This window comes from Rhinolophus ferrumequinum, chromosome 26, assembly GCF_004115265.2.
Source record: "Rhinolophus ferrumequinum isolate MPI-CBG mRhiFer1 chromosome 26, mRhiFer1_v1.p, whole genome shotgun sequence".
Taxonomy (NCBI): Eukaryota; Metazoa; Chordata; class Mammalia; order Chiroptera; family Rhinolophidae; genus Rhinolophus; species Rhinolophus ferrumequinum.
This window is the reverse complement of record NC_046309.1, coordinates 13,313,664-13,333,049: the sequence shown is the minus strand read 5'-3', so window position 1 is coordinate 13,333,049 and position 19,386 is coordinate 13,313,664. Positions and strand designations below refer to the sequence as shown.

At 39.2% G+C, this 19,386-nt stretch overlaps 1 protein-coding gene across 1 annotated transcript in view; it reads left to right on the top strand.

Annotated features, from left to right (window-relative positions):
* The window catches only part of LRGUK (leucine rich repeats and guanylate kinase domain containing), a 64,910-nt gene that overhangs the window by 21,901 nt on the left and 23,623 nt on the right, over window positions 1–19,386 (top strand). Inside the window, exons 6-10 of the mRNA XM_033098683.1 lie at window positions 4,165–4,289; window positions 8,312–8,455; window positions 13,493–13,573; window positions 15,237–15,323; window positions 16,665–16,771. Coding sequence (XP_032954574.1) covers window positions 4,165–4,289; window positions 8,312–8,455; window positions 13,493–13,573; window positions 15,237–15,323; window positions 16,665–16,771 — 544 coding nt within the window. The remainder of the gene's footprint in view (window positions 1–4,164; window positions 4,290–8,311; window positions 8,456–13,492; window positions 13,574–15,236; window positions 15,324–16,664; window positions 16,772–19,386) is intronic.

Here is a 19,386-nt window from a genome sequence, read left to right as displayed (position 1 = left end):
CCAGAGACCGAGCACCATTCAGTGACTTGTCCAAGATTGTTTGGCAAATGATTGAACTGAGACTAGTCTTCTGAATCCCATTGTTTTTCCCATGTTGCAATTCATTGAGTAATTACTACTTTTATCACATCGCCACTTCAAGTGTATGTGTGCTTCATTTCTCAGAGTTTCACTCCCATAGTGAAGAACATTTTTCACTGGAAAGGTGATATAGATCTTTCAGGATTGGTTTTGATTAAAGCCATCATTGCGGTTCTCTCCACTAAGAGAATTGTGATGGATTTCCTACCTATTTCTCAGTAACTGTTTTCTATACACCCGAACCATATTTTATGATCGGAGACAAATGAATTAGAGCGAATACTGAACTAGTGAATAATTCATGTCAAGCGCTGTGAACTGCTGACAGCATCGCCAAAATGTAAAAATATATTGTTGGGCTTTTCCCTAGCTGCAAAGTTATGCTTATGTGTCACTGGATTCTTTCACTCAGTTTCCATAGGATCTAAAATTCCACTGTAAAAGATTTATTCACAGAATAAAAAGCTTTAGAGCTGGAATGCGGTATGATAATTTGGTGTTCTTTGAGTCTCTTTCTCCTGATAGTGGCCTTTTAAAATTAAAATACACCTAAGAGGATTAACCCAGTAAACTAATTCATTGTAATAGTTTAGTGACTTATCAGATTATACTTCTTCTTATCCAAAAGTACCAAGACCTGAGAAAGAACATGAAAGAATAATGTTAGGAGGAAGGGCAGGTAACATTTCGTGAAGGTTCTTAAAATAAGAAAACGGGAGATTGGGGAGATAGAGGTGTTCCTGAAAGCAAGCTGCAAACTCAGGGCTTTGTAGGGACCAGTCCTGCATAGTGACCCGTATGGACCATGACCGTTGCTGGCGGTCACATAGGACGTGACTGTGGGACTCATTAGGGGCAGAAAGCTGTGCCACTATAAAAAGTGCTCTTTACTCAACAACCCGATCAATTGAAATTCCTGGAAATGTAAAGGAAAGTGAACAGTTAGGCAACAGGAGACAGTTTTTTCTGAAATGAACCACTTTTTCAACAGAGACGTAAGTTCAGTTCCTCGCCCTTAGCCCTGATGGTGTGAGTGACGACAATGGACGCTGCAGAAGCCGTGGCTGCGATGGCAGTGCCACATCTGTATTCCTCCTCCTTTTGGCCCTTGCGATACTAATTACGTAGAACATGACTTGCCGTACTGGATAGCGGGGTGTACCAGGAAACTGTGGTTCGCCTCTGATGTCTTAGAAAATTACTGTGCACACAGTAAGCAAGCTTTCCTTCTCATTCCATTATCTCTCCATAGTTTCAGGATTCCTGTTTTCTAGTCTTCTGATTCTTGCCTGCTTCCCATGGGATGCTTCCTGGCTCAGCTACCCACAGGCATTCGTTCAACTCTGTCACAATTCAGTGTATCTTCATTTCATCTGGAGCAGAGTTACCAGGACACTAGTGCTCCTGAAAAAGGACTTACAGACTATTGCTCCCTCTGCTAAACTGAGACAGATGGCCATGTGAAGTTTTTCTTGCCGAAGATTGCCTACTCAGAGGATATTTTATTTCATCTCGGGCTGTGTGAGAGTTTAATTTCTTACGTCCTGCATATCACATCCTTTGTTATCATCGGTATCTGCAAACATCTAGTCTTTGGTGTAGTTACAGAATGAGGAAATAGCCCAAAGAAAGTGGAAGCAGAAGGGAGCATCATGTTTGTGAGCACAGATATCTGTTTGTAGAGCTATTCTGGCAGGGTGCTTTATGAAAGTAGATTTGAAAATGTGTATGGACCACAGCGGAGCTATGCTTCTGCCCAACCACCGAATTTGAAACCAATGAAAAACATCTGCGAATTTCTGGTTCATTGGGCAATATTTTTTCATCATTGCATCTAGTTTCCTTACTTACCTCTTTCTATGGCCGAGATCTTTTCAGAATCATTCCTGGTCTTCAATTTTCCATTTTGTGCTGTTGGCCAAGCGGTAGAGGATGAGATTCCTCGGCCTCACGTGCGTGTAATTTCCTAATGATAACGATGCTTATAACTGTTAAGTGCTGTATGGCTCATGCAACGCCTTCCTGCCCCATTTTCTAAATTCATGATCTTACTTTTGGCCCTCATGGCTACCTGGTGTCATCTTCATTTTACAAATGAAACATCTGAGCAGAGAGTAGTCACATAACTAGCAAGTAGTACAGTTAGAATAACTACAAACAATTATGAGGCAAAATATATGTTTTGGTGATACTTATGATTCCTTAATTACTTTTTTTAAAAAAAATGTTGAGTCTGTGATTCATGGAAGGAGATAGCTGGCGGGTATGAAATTGACCAGAAATGGCCTTGAGGAAGAAATGGTTTGTCTAGAATGGATACCAGCAAGTGAAATTGCTGTGATATATTTGCAGTTATAATAAATACTGCCAAAATGCCTCCAAAGTGGCTATATCATAATGAACCTACTTATCCAGTAGCCTGCAAGTATCTGTTCTTTAGAACCTCTCAGTGTTTGCTGAGCTGGTGGGGAAAGAATGGAATCTTGTCTTGATCTGTATTCTCTGACTACAGGTGAAGCACAGTGTCTTTTCATGTGGTTATTAGCCACTTCGATTTGCTCTTCTGGACATTTCCTGGGAATATCCTGGACATATTCCTCCTGCATTTTCTATTGGGTTGTCTTTTTTTTTTTCTATTAGTTTATGTCATACTTTATTCTAGATAGTAATCCTTTGTCTACTATATATGTTGTATGCTCTTCAAATCTATCATTTGTACTTATGTGATGAAAAAGAAATAAGAGAATATGAGGTTATCTGTGAAAAAGAAAGTACTTAAGATGTTGCTTTAATGTGAATGTTACAGAAGAAAAGAAAAGAAAGTGGAATTTGAAATTGTGAAGAATGTGCAGGGATTACAAAGGAGTAAGGAAAGCGGTATAAAAAAAAGATAACACTGCCAAGTAAGAAAGTTCTTGGTACATGCGGGAATTATTGAGAAGATAGTTCAGAGAAGATAGGCAGAATTAGAGAATTCCCACTGGATTATAATGGGGATGAAATTGGATAAATAGGTTTTCCTTCAGGTCAAGGGCCTTGAATGCCAGAGTGAGGGATTTGGAATTCATCCGAGGAGATTTTTTTTCATCTGAAGCATGATATCCAATTAATATTTTGGAAATATTAACCTGACTGCAGTGTGCAAAGTGATTTGATGACTGGATGTTAAAGGTCTCCATGGTTGCAGAAGCTGAACTCAGTTGGCAGAGGAGTAAATGAAAAGGAAGGGAATAATGAAAGAGATAGTTTAAAGCAAATATGCCAGGTCTTGGTGACTGATTGGATGGACTTCCTGAAGATTGTAAGTAGCTGAGAAAACCATGATGTCTTAGGCTACTTGGAAGGGAAAACGGAGCCTTGGTGGGAAATGATATCATACCCTGAAAATCTTCCAAAGAGAATGAGGACAGAGAAAGGTGAGTAGAATGGGTGACTTTGAGATTGGAGTTTTAGGTGAATACAAGGATGGAACACAGGAGCAAGAAGTTAAAATTTTAGCAATGAATAGAAAATAAATGGATGAGGAAATGAAGGGCGAGTTTAGGCCTCATTTCTTTTCAAGTGAGAAGAGAAGCCAAGATAGATAGAAAGAAAGGGCTGTTTCTGTCTATTATCAGGGTATTGGATTTTCTTGACCACCCATTTGCTACAGATGCCATTTCCCAGGCTGTTGTCCCAGATTGGAGGAGGATAAAGCTCAATGCATGTTACCTCTCCAAGGTGACCCTGGATTCAGAGGTCTTGCCTGTGGGAAGCACGTGAGTTTCTTATGGAGACTTTTAAGGAACCAACAGAAAGGACACTGCCAAGGAGACAGCTATGATCCTCTCCGAAATTTCTTTTCTTGCCAGTTAAATGAGTCACACCTAAATGCAAATGCAACTGACCACACTCCAAAAGCATGCCTTAAAAACAATCAATTTTAAGCGATGCTAATATTAACCTCGATATGAAAAACTGTTTCAAGATTTAGTGGGCATACACTACTGCTCTATTTATGCTATTATTCTATTTAACACGCATTGTTTTTTTCTTCAAAATGTTTCTAACAACATTTTCCTTAAACATCGTCATGGTATATAGGCAACGAGATAAAAGAAATCTGTGGATTAGAGCTGTGCAGCAATCTAACTCACCTTAGTTTGGCCAAAAACAAGATCACAACGATTTGCAGCTTAGGCACGTTACCAATCAAAATTCTCTGTCTGGTAAGTCTAACAAAAAATGTTCTTCTTTAGAAGTGCAGTTAATATTTTAGTAACTGTATGAATTATAATTAGGAATCTTCCATTTTATAGAGAGATAATTCCTTAACGAAATGTTACTGTCTTCAGTTTTGTTTGTTCCTTTCCGTATCGGGTGTGTGTGTGTGTGTGTGTGTGTGTGTGTGTGTGTGTGTGTGTGTGTGTTTGAAAGAAAGAGAGACAGTTCTAATTTGTTTTCCAAATTCATTTTTTTTAATTAACTTTTTACAATTGGAAAGGTATACTTTTAACAATTATTTAAAAATAGATTTCATAACGTCTTATTGGTGAAATAACATTTACACGTATTTAACATTCTATTTATTGATATTAACACCTTTGCATTCAAATGAACCATAATATGTTCTCTGGGCACCGCATTTTGGCAGTCCTTTCATATTAACATATGCTCGTCTCCGATTCTAGCAAACCAGAATGAGTGCTGAGAATAAAGGAACAGTTTCCATCAGAGAGTTTAAACTTGTTTATTATTTCCCGTAGAGAGCACTCTTCTTAAACTGTATGACATGCTGTGTGACTGTGATTCAAGGAAAATGCAGATAATTTACCAAAAAAGCAGGATCATAATAGTCCCAAATACATAGTATTTTTGAAATAACAGCATCACTCATCAATTCGAGGGTTGATAATGTAGTTTGTGGATTACCCAGGCTTCTTTCCTCTTCCTGTCCTCTTACTTCTTAACCTTACACGGCTTTGCTGTTCTTATTAGACCCGCCACAAGGTGGACAGGGAGCATTTCAAGCCAGGAGGCTGGTAGCTGATTAGTCACCTGTGTGAACTGTCCCAGAGGAAAGCACTGCACTGCTGTTTGAAGTGACATCTTGGGTTGTCTGCAGAATTTTAACACATACAATATACTACTCCTGCCTTATTTAACCACAGATAAGCTGAAGGTTCGCTATGTGTTAATTTTTTCCCTCGCAGCTTGGAGCTGGAAGTGCTTTTTTTTTTTTTAAGACCCTTCATTTCTTACAGTGACTTCAGTGGGGGTAAAGGATTGGTTTCCAGGACTGGGATGGAAATGAGGCATGGAAAGATTTCATAATTTCCCTGAGGTTTCCTGCTTTCTGCCCACTCAGGCCATGTTAGCAAAGCATAAATGAAAATGAATTTTATAAGTTGGACTGCACATTTTGAAAATGATAAAACCACATTTTAAAATGATGATAATTTGGAGGCTTATGGGTAGTATGTGCTATTCCGTTTGTAACTTGTTAGAATCTTGTCCTTTTCTTTACATATTTTTTCTCGATCAGCATCCCTATTAATTTTAAGTGGAGCGCGGCCTGTGGAAAGGGGTATGGGGCTATGCTTCAGGGAACGAGAACTGAATTCATTATTAAGAAAAACAACACAGCACTGTCACCCCAAGAGTTTGTTTCAATAACTGAATAAATCATCCATGTTGACAGATTCATGTCTCAAGTAGCTTTTAGAAAAAGCATAAAAGACTTATTTTTTTTTTCTACAAATAGGTTAGGTGGATTGTTCTTAATCCCTTCCCCCACCACGGGAGCTGAACTAGAAAATACAGAATGTGCCATCATTCATTGTCCTTAAAATTTTTGAGACTAGAAGGGTTTTCTTTTCCATGTTAATAAAATATAATAAATAAAGTGATACACATTTGTTTTAACAGTTTTTAATGGTTTTCTTTTTTTAATTTGTGGAATCAGAAAAACAATTGCTTTAGTCTTGAAAATAATTCATTTTACAATTTAGTGGGGGGGGGAAACAATTCACTGTGCACATTATTGGTTAATTGTCTGCTATCAACTTTTATGATTAAGGGGAAAATGTCGTTCACTTATGGGCTGTTGTGGCAACCACCTCCCTTGGCAAGTAAGGGCAATGCATTTCAAATTTTAGAATTTATTTTGTCTTGATAAGAACAATTTGTCATTTTTGCCCTCCCAAATTGGGAGATGAAGAATATTTCTCATTTCCTTTATTTAAGAAAGTGTCTTCTCTCTAAAGGGAGTCTGTCCTGACTCCCCTACCAGTGATGACAAAACAAGCAAGAACACTGTTCAGGGAGAAACTACTGTCTGCTTTGAGGGGCGATATATCAGTTTCTCAGAACTGGATAAAGGGTTGGACTAGATGACTTTCAGCTCAAAGTCTGTGATTCTGAATATTTCTCCATTCTGCTTTTTTTTTTTTTTAATGAGCATAGGGCATCTAATTTAACTTTTCTATGCCTCACTCTACTCTTGTGCATCTACCACCTTGAAAGCCATGAGAGACACTGGGGAGAATTATTACAGGCTATCTTCCACAACCACAACACTTCAAAGTTCTTTGGGAAGAAGTATATTGTATATAAATTTGATGTGTGGGCACATTTTAAATAGGGTATTGAGGTCTTACTTCAATAAGTTAAATTAATATGGATATTATGTTAAGTTCAGTGTCATTTTTTCTTTTCTAGTACACTTTTTAGAACTTTTCTGCACTCTGAATAGTATGAAATTTGACTTCACTTATATAAATGGGGTTATGACTATTTTTTCCTTCTTCTTACGGAATTTCTCAAACATAAAGAAAGTGGTTTAATGAGCCTCCATGTACTATCACCCAGCTTTATAGATTACCAACATTCTATTAATATCTTTTAAACAGCCGTAAATTATACTAATGAATGCAAGTCTTGCTCATTATTGAAGTAAAATCGTATGAAAAATCGGATGAAAATGAGTTCTTGCCATGCAATATACCAGGAAATATATTTCAGATGGAAGAGACTACTACCATTTAATATTTTAGTTCTCAAGTGCTTATTATAAATTTTAAAAGTTTAAAGATGGGCATAACATAGCATTAAATGAAACCTCAAAATTCTCTTTATTATGATTCACAACTTAAACGACAAGTTCAATTTGCTGTGGTATATTCTTATACCTCAAGGATAAGGAACCCATGGGACTATGAATATGTTGGAAAATGTACAAGAGAATGCAAATTATTGTTATCACCATAATTTGTTGTTATGGGTACATAGGGGTTGGGAAAAAGGACAACATTTGAGTCTTGAAACTTTCTTGGTTTTATGCTCGTTGTCTGAGAAGATGCTTGTGTGCCAATTATTAAAGAACTTCATTTGGTTACCTATTGTTGCGTAACAAGCCACCCCAAATGTAGTGGCATGGAGAAATTTTATCGGCTAGTGCTGGCAGATTGGTGGGGGCTGGGCTCAGCTGGGATGCTGGAATGGCTGGGTTTTTCTTCTGTATTTAATCTCAGGGAGTCTTTCCATGTGGTCTCTCCTTCGCCATGTGACCTCCCCTGAATTCTCTCCAGTAAAGTAACTAGAGTTCTTATATTGCAGCTCAGGGTTCCAAGACACGAAAGGAGAAGCTGTCAGGCCTTCTTAATTCTTAGACTTGGAACTGGCACACTTCTGCCATATGCTTTGTGTTAAGGCAAGTTAGAGGTCCAGCTCGATGCATGAGGAGGGCACTGCGTGAGAGCATGAATAATTGGGGGGGTGGGTGTATCAGACAACCATAGCCCTCATGATACAAAGCGATTACAGTTAGAATGTTTCTGAAAACAAAGTGTATGTGGGAAATTACAATATTCATGTGGTTCATTTTGATGCTGATGAAAGAACTGCATTAAATTTTATTTCGAAAGATAAACATGGAGTTATGCTGTCATTAGGCTTCAGGTTATGGAATTTGAAAAGCTTATACTACCTAACTTTTGTCTATCCTACTGACTTGAATGTTTATCTTGCTTTTACATTAGTGAAAATATTATATTCCGAGTCTTCCAGCTGAAAAACGAGGATTTCTTTCTGGGGTGTTTGTATATGTGTTTAGGGAGACAAATGATGGACATGGGGGCGGGACAGACATGAATGGCTTACTGATTTTAAGAGATTTAGGGCAGTATCCAGAATGAACACTTGTTATTACTCTTCCCTACTAGAGACATTGAGTGTATGTTATCAATTTTAGAGCCATAACCAGATTGGGAGGATCACAGGTTTGGATGACCTGAAAGCTCTGCAGATGGTGGATCTGTCCCATAATCAGATCAGTAGCCTCCAAGGCTTAGAGAATCATGACTTCTTGGAAGAGATCAACCTAGAGGACAATAAGGTAATGTCATACTTTATATGTCTTGGTTTCAATGTCTACATTAAGAGGACATATTAGGACCCATTATTGGTTTCTCAAAGGCTGTCACATTAAATGCCAGCTTAGAAATCTCATACTCCTACAGCAATAGTTGAAGAAGGACTATTTTTTTTTAAATACTTACAATTTTTAGTTTTCAAAAATTTGATGATTCCTAAATACATTGTTTTAAAAGTTTGAACTGCAACCAAGTGCACGTGACTTTCTGAAGTAAATATGTTCCTATGAAATTTTGTGAAGACAGATAGCATTAGGAATACCTGAAATGTTAGTGCAGGGAAATTGTAGACCTGAGAATAACCTTGGGCTGGTATAGCCCATGCCTACCATTTGCAGAGAAGAGACACAGGAAGTGACTTCTTACATCCCAATGGGAAGAACAGTGTATGTTACCAATCGCTATGAGTTGGGGATTGGACTTACTCAAATTTCCATATATGGCTTAATGTGCATATATTCCTTCACAAATTATATAAATTGGCTTTCACTCTTAACTACCCTTTTTTATTACATTTATTGAGGTGACATTGTTAGTAATATTATGTAGGTTTCAAGTGTACAGTTCTATAATGCATCATCTGTATATTGCATTGTGTGCTCACTACCCAAAGTCAGTTCTCCTTCCCACACCATGTATTTGTTTGACCCCTTTATCCTCGTCTACCACCCCCAATCACCCTTTATTTTCAGTAAAGCATTTCAGTAAAGCTCCTAATCACGGCATATTAAGTCGGTACCTATAGGTGACTTCTTATGCAGTAAGATCTATATTGTGATTTTTTTTTTCATATTGAGTACTTTATCACATTTTTGGAAAAGATTTCATAAGGAAGTTGAATGCTCATTTCTTCTTGAAAATCAAATGTTTCGCTGACTCTGAAGGAGACATTGATCTTCGTTAGGTGAAATGTGATGCTAGGGAGACCTTTCTCTGTCCAGCTGTGATGGTGCTTATCAGTTGTGTCCGATGACTCTCCAGTGAACTTCTATCATCTGTTATGTTTCTCAAATTCAAGGAAAGGCCGTCTTTAGGTCTGGGACGAAGTGGATATTTAATCACAGACAAAGCTGTCCGTCCTCATTTTCATTTGATTTGTATGTGAAGTTGTTTTGTCAACTTCTAAAGTTAATTCTAATGGACAACTTTTGTTCCCTGCGCCATCTGTCTTGCCAAGTCAGCATAATCTCTCTTTCACGTGGTTTTCCTGTCCTTTTCAGGAAATTGCCATTAACATGATTCTCATGGGTATAAAGGAGTGTTGGAAAGGTGGAAAACACTCAGGATTCAGGAAAAGCAGTAATGGTAACACTAACGGTTATAGTCATAAAATAACTGTGATCTTCATCTAATACTTATGCACAAGCACTGTACTATATCTCACTTTACATATATCTCAACTAATCCTCATTATAACCCTGTGGTCATCACTGTTTTACAGATGGAGAAACTGGGGCATAAAGAGGTTAAGCAACTTGCCCAAAGTTCTTTATCAAGCAAATAGCAGAGCCAGGCTTCAAATACAGAGTCGTTTGCCTCCAGAGTCAATGGTCATAACCCCCGCAGGATAATACAGTAGATGAGATGCCAGTGGCCCTCCCCTTCAGAAAAGTGTATGATGTAACGTTCTAGAAGAGAGCTTTCTGAGAAAAATACACTGCGAACTATAAATGTGAGCCACAGAGGCAATTTTAAATGTTCTAGTAGCCGCAATAAAGTAAAAAAAAAAACCGGTGAAATTAACTTTAATGATATATTTTATGTAGCTGAGTACATCAAAAATATTACCATTTCAATATGTAATCTACATTAAAAAAATATCAATGAGATATTTTATATTCTGTTGCTTCATACTAAGGTTCTGACACCTGGTGTGTATTTTAACACTGACAGTGCATTTCTATTCACCGTACCCACATTCCAAGTGCTAAGGAGCCACGTGTGGCTGTTAATGACCACACTAGATAGCGCTTGCTGCTCTAGAAAGACTTCACGCCTACTATGTTGTTCTCTTCCATTTCAGAAGACTTTTCAAATTACATTTGAATAAGTTTAAGGAACAAAGGGATATCATTAAGAAAGGAGTTTATAATTTTCAAATATTAAAGAGACCCCATTAAAAAAAAAATGGCCACATGTCCCCAGGGGGGATCTTTGGCAACGGTTAGGTTTGTAACAATAACATAATTCCCTGGCTCCCCACTGGGCAGGTTGGGGAGCAAACAACAGTACTTTGAAATATTCTTTGAGCCATCCAAAGATTTCCTCAGAGGTTTCTCCAGTACCACTGAGAATGCCGTGTATCAGGGATGGAAAATTTATCTTGTAAAAGAAACATAACATAGCTGTTGCTTCTCAAATGATTAATTTAATGTCAAGAATGTTGTTTTATTGGTAGCACTTTCATCAGTATCATTTATTTGGTTTTAGCGGTTGAAACATCACTGTATTTTCATGTGATCATTTGAACATCTCTTTTTTAAGTTCCTTTGCAAATGTTTGTCATCAACTGGGGATTTGGGGGCCGTTTGTCACTTTCTACGCTACAGTCCTTGTTACCTTTGATGTTTCTAACACTTAAAACTTATCCCCAAAATGTTAACTCTATTGTAACCTCGTTCCTTTCTTCTAGAAGTAAGATATTCGTCTGGGAGTTACTTAGACAATGCCGTTTTACTTTTCTGAGCCTCCGTGTCATTATTTCACAAATCTGTCTTTCTACCCGAAGGAAAAGCTTCCACAGGCCCCGTTAGGTCTGGATGGTGAGGCTTGAAGAACATGGCCTAGAAGAAAATGGCAAAAAAGGAGTCAACTAAACTGCTCTGCTCTCTCTACGAAGTTGAAGTTGACCCCTTTCCGGAGGGTGGGGAGTGGCCAGCAGAAGCAGAGTAGGTTCTAGAAGAGGAGCAGACTGGAATCTGGGGTCAGCTGTGCTGGTGTGGCATTCTTAGCAGCAGAGGCTGAAGTTCCTTTAAGAATATAACCTTTCTGGCACTATTTTATTCTAGGTCATTTGAGGTGCTCTATCCCAACACCTTCTATAATCTTCTGTGGCACATTCAGCCTTGGGTCTTGGCATTTAAGGAGAGAAGATGTGAGGGTAGGTCTGCTGTGAGGCGAGGTGTACAGGAGAGGGAGAACACACATACCGGTCGCACATTGCTAATTCAGCAGACGTGGTGGGAGCTGGAAGCCAGGCTACTCCACACTGGCTGCCCTCTGCCCCTTACCAGCCTCTTCCTACCTTTGCAAGGACTGGGAGGAAGCTGGATCCCTCTCAGTTGACTCTCGAAAGCTCAATGATCCCAACTGACAAATTAGTGGTAATATAATGTTATGGATTCCATGGTCATTCTGTTCATGTTTGCGACGTTTCTAGATCTTTCCATGTCATTCACCATAGATGTCAAAATCTTCTAAATTGGGTGCACAGTGTTCCTACTATGGGACTGTACCATGACTCATTTTATCACATAAGGATGGAGTTTTTAGGAATTTAGGGTATTTTTAGCTTTTACTAAAAACAGTAAACTGAGCATGCTCATATCTAATTCTTGTCTGTCTGATGATCTCTTCAGTGTAAGCCTCTTGAAGTGGGATAGCGGGTTCATAGCTTATGCACATATGAGGCATAGGATTGCCCTTTAGAAAAAATTTCCACTCTCATCAGCACAGTCTGTGAGTGCACGTGGTCAAGACTTGTTGGTGAGACATGTTGACGGCAGGAAAACATTTCCTAACGTTGGCGTTAGGTCCAAGCCCAAGAGCTATATGCTAGAGGGAAACCAGCCCGTTGTCTGAAAGGTCTGACTGAGCAGTGTGGACCAAGTTCACTTTTCCACTTTCCTGAAAAGTGCAATATAAAAAAAATTGATCCTTTTATCTTGTGGATGATCCAAGTGGCAGTCCAACAGGCAGCCTAGTCAGCTTATGGAAAAAGATGTGCATAATAGCACACGTTACTCTCACCAGATTAATGTGTGCAGGTTGTATATTGTATCTCGAAATTTGCCTTTAATATGATAGCTTTGAAAATGGCATCCTTTAAAAGTGGCGCATATGTTCTTGCCCTGATTGAGCTTTGGGAATAGTCTGCATTTTTGCTGCATTTTGTGATTCAGTAAGTCAGGAATTATCAGTCACGGCTGCTGGAGTGCTTTTACAGTGCCTGCAGAAATGACTTCAGGAGAAATAGAAATGAAAAGTGATCATTAGTTGTTTGCAAAAGTTCAATATCTGTGTTTGAAATAAAATAATAATTATGCCAATTATAGGAAATGTAAATAAAAGTGTTTGTCTTTGGTTTAGTGCAAAATTCAGGCCGTGTAGCCTAAGCTCTATTCTTAGTCAAATTAAGGGACCTTTTTTTCCCCTTACTTTTAAAAGTTGTGAAACATAACCTACACAAAGAGAGTATAAAACATAAATGTAAACTTTGACAACGTTTCTAAGGTGAACACCCATGTAACATCCACGTCAAGAAATGTCACACAATTTCCTGTTTTTGTCTTTCCTTGAAATAATGATCTTATTGAAAAAATGATAGAGCTACAAGTGTACGTTCAGTAAGAAGGCTTCATCAATCACAGATAACCAGGCCAGCAAGCAGTGCGAGGGAGAGAGATTGGAGAACTGGAGGGCTGGAAGGGTTGGGGGAGGGTATGGAGAACCAATAGCCACAGCATGCATTAGTTGTACTGATTCGACATTCCGTTTTATTTCTGCCTTAAAATAAACATGGCTGAGATGAGGAACACCTCCCTGATCTCTAGCCAGAAAGGAAAAAAGGAAACATGCCTGAATGTGTTCACATTCATGACGGGACATGCAATGATCCCCTGGTTCTGTGTAGCTTTGTGGAATTCACATGAAGAAGCTGGATATTCAACAGAGCAAATTTAAAATAAGTTGAATTTAAAGGATCCAAAGTAGCTCCTCAAATATTATGCTTTCTATTATCTTTGTGCAGTCAATAGTATTTTGTTTCTTTGATTAAACAGATTTCTGAGCTGGGTGAAATAGAATACCTTGAAAATCTACGTCTCCTTCGAGTTCTCAATCTTCTAAGAAATCCAGTTCAGGTAAGAGATCATTTATATCAGCAGAGAACTCCAGTTCAGGTAAAAGACCATTTATATGAGGGAGGGGGAGGAAGGCTTTCTTGGAACTCTTCTTCAAGAAATACTTTTGATAAAGAAATCGGGATCGTGAATACCGTGTGCTTATCTTCATTCTCTATGTCTTAGGAAACAAGTAGAATGGTTAAGCGAGGTAGCACCCTATGCACCATTGTTAATGAACATAAAGCCTGAAATTTTCTATTCTGTGGGCTCATTTGTGACTCATCCAGGTGGTAATAAAGATCCTAGTTACTGAGCTTGGGGAGCAGTGTCCTTTTACCTTAGAGAAGGCACCATGCTGGGGATGTGGCCAGAGTTCAGTTCCTGTTTTATAACAGGGGAAAGAAATCCGAGATTAGATACCTAAAGTAAGTTGTCTGGAGATAGCTGTGAAATCAGTGGTGTTGTAAACTGATTATAGAAAAAAAAATAATATTTCCCACTCTTCACCTCTGGGATTCAAAGACCCATGACTTTTTCAGGCCCTCTCTTCCTTTCCATTGATAGATCCTTTCTCCTGGCCATTGTCCCTCCTTCTTTGTCCATTTGTCTTTTCTGCCTACTTTTCTTCCATTCCACTTTTCTACCTACACTCTTCACTTACCTTTCTATAGTCTCTTGAATTTGTATCTCCGAGTGCCTTTCTTTTTGTGTGTATCTTGATGAACAAGTCCAGCAGGCAAAATAATAATAAAATAAAAAGTGAAAAATAAGATTTACACCTGAAAACAATCCTCAGTATGGGGATGGTGGCAGACAATTTAAAAGCATCTCTGGGAAAGAAAGCAGCAGGGCTTACGGTGGCCATCACCCCCTAGTTTCAGATGCAGGAGGAGTGTTTGTGCATGTGCGTCAGTGACCAGCACAAAGCCCTTCATATGTTAGCTCGTTTATATACACAAACTCCCCCTCCCATTTACACATCGAAGTAAAAAAAAAGATACATTTCATGTATATGCTCGTCTATAAAAAAAAGTGTCATCCACTGATGTCTTTCCTTTCCAAGAGGTGTAACTTCTAGTACAAAAAAAACCTTTCATTATGTTTTTAAAAAGCAGATAGTAATCCTAACATGGCACATGGTAGGGAGTAACAAGGAATTCATTCCATGAATGAATACCGTTTTGTTATTGTAAAACGAATGTGTAATAAATGATCCAAATTAATACGAAAGAATCCAAAGTCATGATGAGTAATAATAAAGTAATAATATACATCCTGTGTCACTGGGTGCAGTAATGAAACTTGGGAATTAGAAGGTAGGGTTTGAGTCACTGGCCATCCAACCTTAGGTGAAATACTTGACCTCACTGAGGCTTAGCTGTCTTTCCGTTTAGACAGGAAAATCATCTTACCTGTCCTACTTATCTCTAAGGGAGGTTAGCAAGATCCCACATTTGAAGAACTTTATCCGTTACAAGTCACAGTATGCATTGGAGTCATTAATATAATGGGGATGGTAAGCATGAAAACCTAGAGACCTGTCGGGAGTGGGGGAGGGGAGGAGGTGTGAGTGACCGGTCAGGTGGTAGGTGACAGACCTATGCCGTGGCAGTCGGATGCCCATGCCTATTAATTGGGGGAAAGGAAGGCAATTGAATAATCCTCTTGATATTTTAAATAGGAAAAATCTGAATATTGGTTGTTCGTCATTTTTATGCTACTGCAATTAACAGAATTAGATCAGAAGAAGATTACAGTGGAAGAAAAGGTATGTAATCGTATCACATCATATGTTTACGAGTTAATAAGCTTGAAAATCTTACGCTGCCTGCGGCAGGGCCAATATACTCAATAAATGATCCACATCATTAATTTACAGTATGTGAATTAATTATTTAGGGAGGGTTCCCTTGTCCCAGGATCTGGTTAACCCCCTGCAGAGCTGAGCTTCAGCACAAACGTAGCAGAAGCCCTGCTGGGTACAGTGAGAAAAGGGGCAGAGGGAAACAGCAGGAGCATCGCGGCAGACTGTTCATTTAGATAACTATCATATTTGGAGGGGATGTGGTTCTTCCTGTGTCACTCGAAAAATTCATTTAACAATGAAATGCGTTGTAATGTCGTTCTACTCACATGGTGCTACTCAAATGTATCAGTACACCGATCTTCTCGATCCTTAATTCTGTCCTTTAAGATAATGATTCATCTGGACACGCAGTTCCAGAGTCGCCAGACCCCGAATGCCAGCAGCACCTGCCTCCCCGCCACCATACCTTTGCCAGCTTAGCTGCTCTGTCTTGCTTTGGTGACTGGTGACAGCTGACATCTCCACAAATGAGGGATTTGTTACACTGGCCGCAAATTTGAAATGGGAATGAAATCAGGTCTCGATATGCAGAGAGGCAGATATTCTGTTTCATAAATGTATTTCTGAAATCTTCGTTAAAAATAGTTACAGATGGCAGTCTGTTATTATTCTCACACTCAAAGACACTTAATAGATTTCTCTCTCCCTTCAATGTTTGGCGAAGGGAATAAAATTTAAAACTGTGTATTAAGTAAAGGTGTAGTAGACCAGGCTAATGTCCTTAGAGAGATGACAAAGACAGGTAGGTAGAATAATGTGTGTTACAAAGAAAAGGCCTGTATCTTTGAACAGAGAAAGTAATGTTAAAAGAGGAGGAGGTTTGGGAAAAATTTGAGGTAATCAGAATAGTTCTTGGTGAGATGACGTGAGAAGAAAATGCAGCCGTGTCACCGACCTGGGGTCCTTCTTGTACTAAAAATTGCAGTGTTTACTGTATTAGAAGTAATCATGGACTTTAGAGGTTTTGTGTTTTATTTTTTGCTTTTTCCCTCCCAAACCAGGAAGTATAAAGAAGGAGGGGACCAACGGACTCCCGCTCAATTTTAAAATAATTATCTTCATGTAGTTTTCAGGACAGGCAGAGTAGACACGAAGGCAGAACACAAAGGTTCATGAGCATACTTTCAATTATTTTCTCTACCTGGTTGCATGTCTAGAGTGTTTCGTTAAAGAAAATCTAAGCCTTGTCATCTTTTTAGGAGTGAAACCTCTTTCCTTCTTGCATTCCTAATTCTGGAAAAGGTCGCCGCAGTGAATAGATACAACCCTCCCCCGGAAGTGGTCGCAGCCCAAGATCACATGACCCATGTCGTCAACAGCGTGATGCAACCACAGAGGATCTTTGACAGGTATTCTCTCGGGATCGGCTGGGTAGAATTTAGGGGATAGACGCAGGACCACCTCCTCATTTCCCCGAGCCCTCTGTTTTGTGAACCATTCCTTTCTCACCTCCTCTGAGGGAAGGGGACCAGGTCTTTATTTGCTAGGCTGTGTTGTCTCAGTTACAGCGTCTCACCATCACAGGCTCGAATAGGGGCTCTCTGGGTGTTTTCCCAAGTGTAGTGACAAGTGGATTCATCCTCCCTCTTTCATCTGGCCCCTGAGTGGCGGCTAGCCCTTGCCATTGGACAGTGAAATAATACTGAAAAAAATGTTTGCCAATCGATGTACCGTAGGACAGAACCACAGCCAGTTGGAAATGTTTCCTTCTCTGTGAGTGAATCCTCACTATCCTTGCCGGAGCACATCCCATCAATGCAGATTATTAGCGAGTCCCTCAAAGGAAGCCCAGCCAGCCCGAGGGAGACCTGAAAGAGTCTGTCTAGTGATTGCATTGCGTTGCCATCAACTCTGCAGGGAGTAGTCGCTCAGTTTGGTTGAACACATGAAGAGTCTCTCACCTCTAAGTTCAAAGACAGATTTACCACGGCTTCTCCTTCTCGTTTTCAACAATCTGTCAGAACAGATGGCCGTTTCTGCTATAAGTATAATGCAGAAATTCTATGCATACCCAAAGGCATTTGAAAAAGACGTGTAAGAGGTCCTGGTTATAAATGGCTTCTCCTCTTCATGTTCGCTCCTGTGTTTCACATGGTCGGTTTCCCACAGAGAGTACAATGGTTTACTTTGCATCTAGGACATGAGTTTTTTATGTGTGATATAATAATGTAGACATTGGCAGTTTTATATATTTATGGCAGCCCTCTAGGTGAAATGATTTATCATTTATTTGCATACATCTGGAAAAGCATATTTGGTTTTTTAAAAAAAGGGCATTTATGTCCTCACTGTATTTCTTTTCTAGTTTATGAAGCTTGCCTGTTGTTTCATGCTTTAGGGTACATTTATATAAAAATATATATCAAAGAAATTTACAGCAGTGTCTGATAAACACAGTATCTTGTGGTCATTCCTGGCTTTTGTTTAGATAACAGCCAATGGCCAAGCAGCCTGAATGCCCCCAGATAGAGCGGCTCCCACTGGGAGAGACTCCCCGCGGCAGGAGCAAGGCCTGTTGTTGCCCTTCCCGCTCTGGGTCAGTGCACAGCTCTCGGACACCCCAATAGGAACCCTGACTCTTAACCTTGGGACTTTGATGCTGCATTTTTGGGGGAATGATGGTCCCCTCTCCTGCCACGATCGAGGTGAGGATACAATATTAAACTGACACAGCAGAAACTGGACTCTGGTCTGGTGATCACTGATAGCTTCTTGCTCTCCAGCATGACGAGGCTCCCCAAGCTCGTCTTGTACAAATCCTGTCCCAATTCTGAAATCAGCCCTTTCTCCAAGAAACCCTGGTTTGTTTTAGCGAGAAGTGGTGTTTCCCAATCGCAGTGTGGATGTTGGAGATAATCATTGCTATTGGGTTGGCCATTATTTCTAGACCTTTTAGTGAACAGAAGTAGGAATGTATTTATTTCCTCCCTCCCTTCCTGCGTTTCTCCCTCCCTCCCTTCCTTTCTTCTATTCTATCCTATCTATTAATATTTGTACCTATCTACTTGTATCTATACAATCTGTTTGTATCTATCTAATCCATATCTAGATATTTCTATCTGTATCAATCTAAAATACCTCCTAAATTTATATTTATACCTACAATTCAATTTCAAGACTACAGTTGAGCTTTTACGTAACCTTCTCTCTCTGACATCATATATCCTTTACTCCCACATCAAGGACGCAGAGGGTTGAATTAAGAAATCCCATAATTACTCTTTTTTAAAAGAGTCCCACATCACACAACAGTATCCGCATACCAAAACGAATACCACTAACCGATATGTTTACTGAAAACATCGAAAGCATATTTTGCCTATGCTCTTCCCATTACCACTCCACATGTTCTTATTATAATAAAATACATATAACATAAAAGTTGCCATTCTAACCATGTTAAAGTGTGCAGTTCAGTGGCATTAATTATATTCACAACGTCGTGCAACCATCACCACCATCTACTTCCAAAACTTTCTCATAACACCAAACAGAAACTCTTTACGTTACCTCCCCATTCCCTGCTACTTCCACTCCCTGGTAACTTCTAATCTACTTTCTGTCTCTGTGAATTTTCCCTCTGTATTTATTTTATATAAGTGTCGATCACCCCATTTTAAAAATAGTGCACTATATTTGTATTGTCAGAACATATATCCATCACATACTACAGGTTCTCCTTCGCTGTCACTTAGCCTTGGTTCTGTGGATACCTGCATATTTATTGCTCACTTCCAGACCTTATATTGATGTCCCTTGAGTCATTGTGGTTGTATGAAGCTTGTTCTCTAGTAGATTCCTTAGCAAGTTCTGTTGGATCAGTATCCCCTGAACACTTGCATGTTGATAATATTCTCTGCCCTTTCTTTTGGCAGTCATTTTTGCTATAAAATATAAAGTCCCATGGCTCACAGTTTTTTCCTTGAATGTATTAAAGAAGTCACTCCATTTTCTTTCGGTGCAA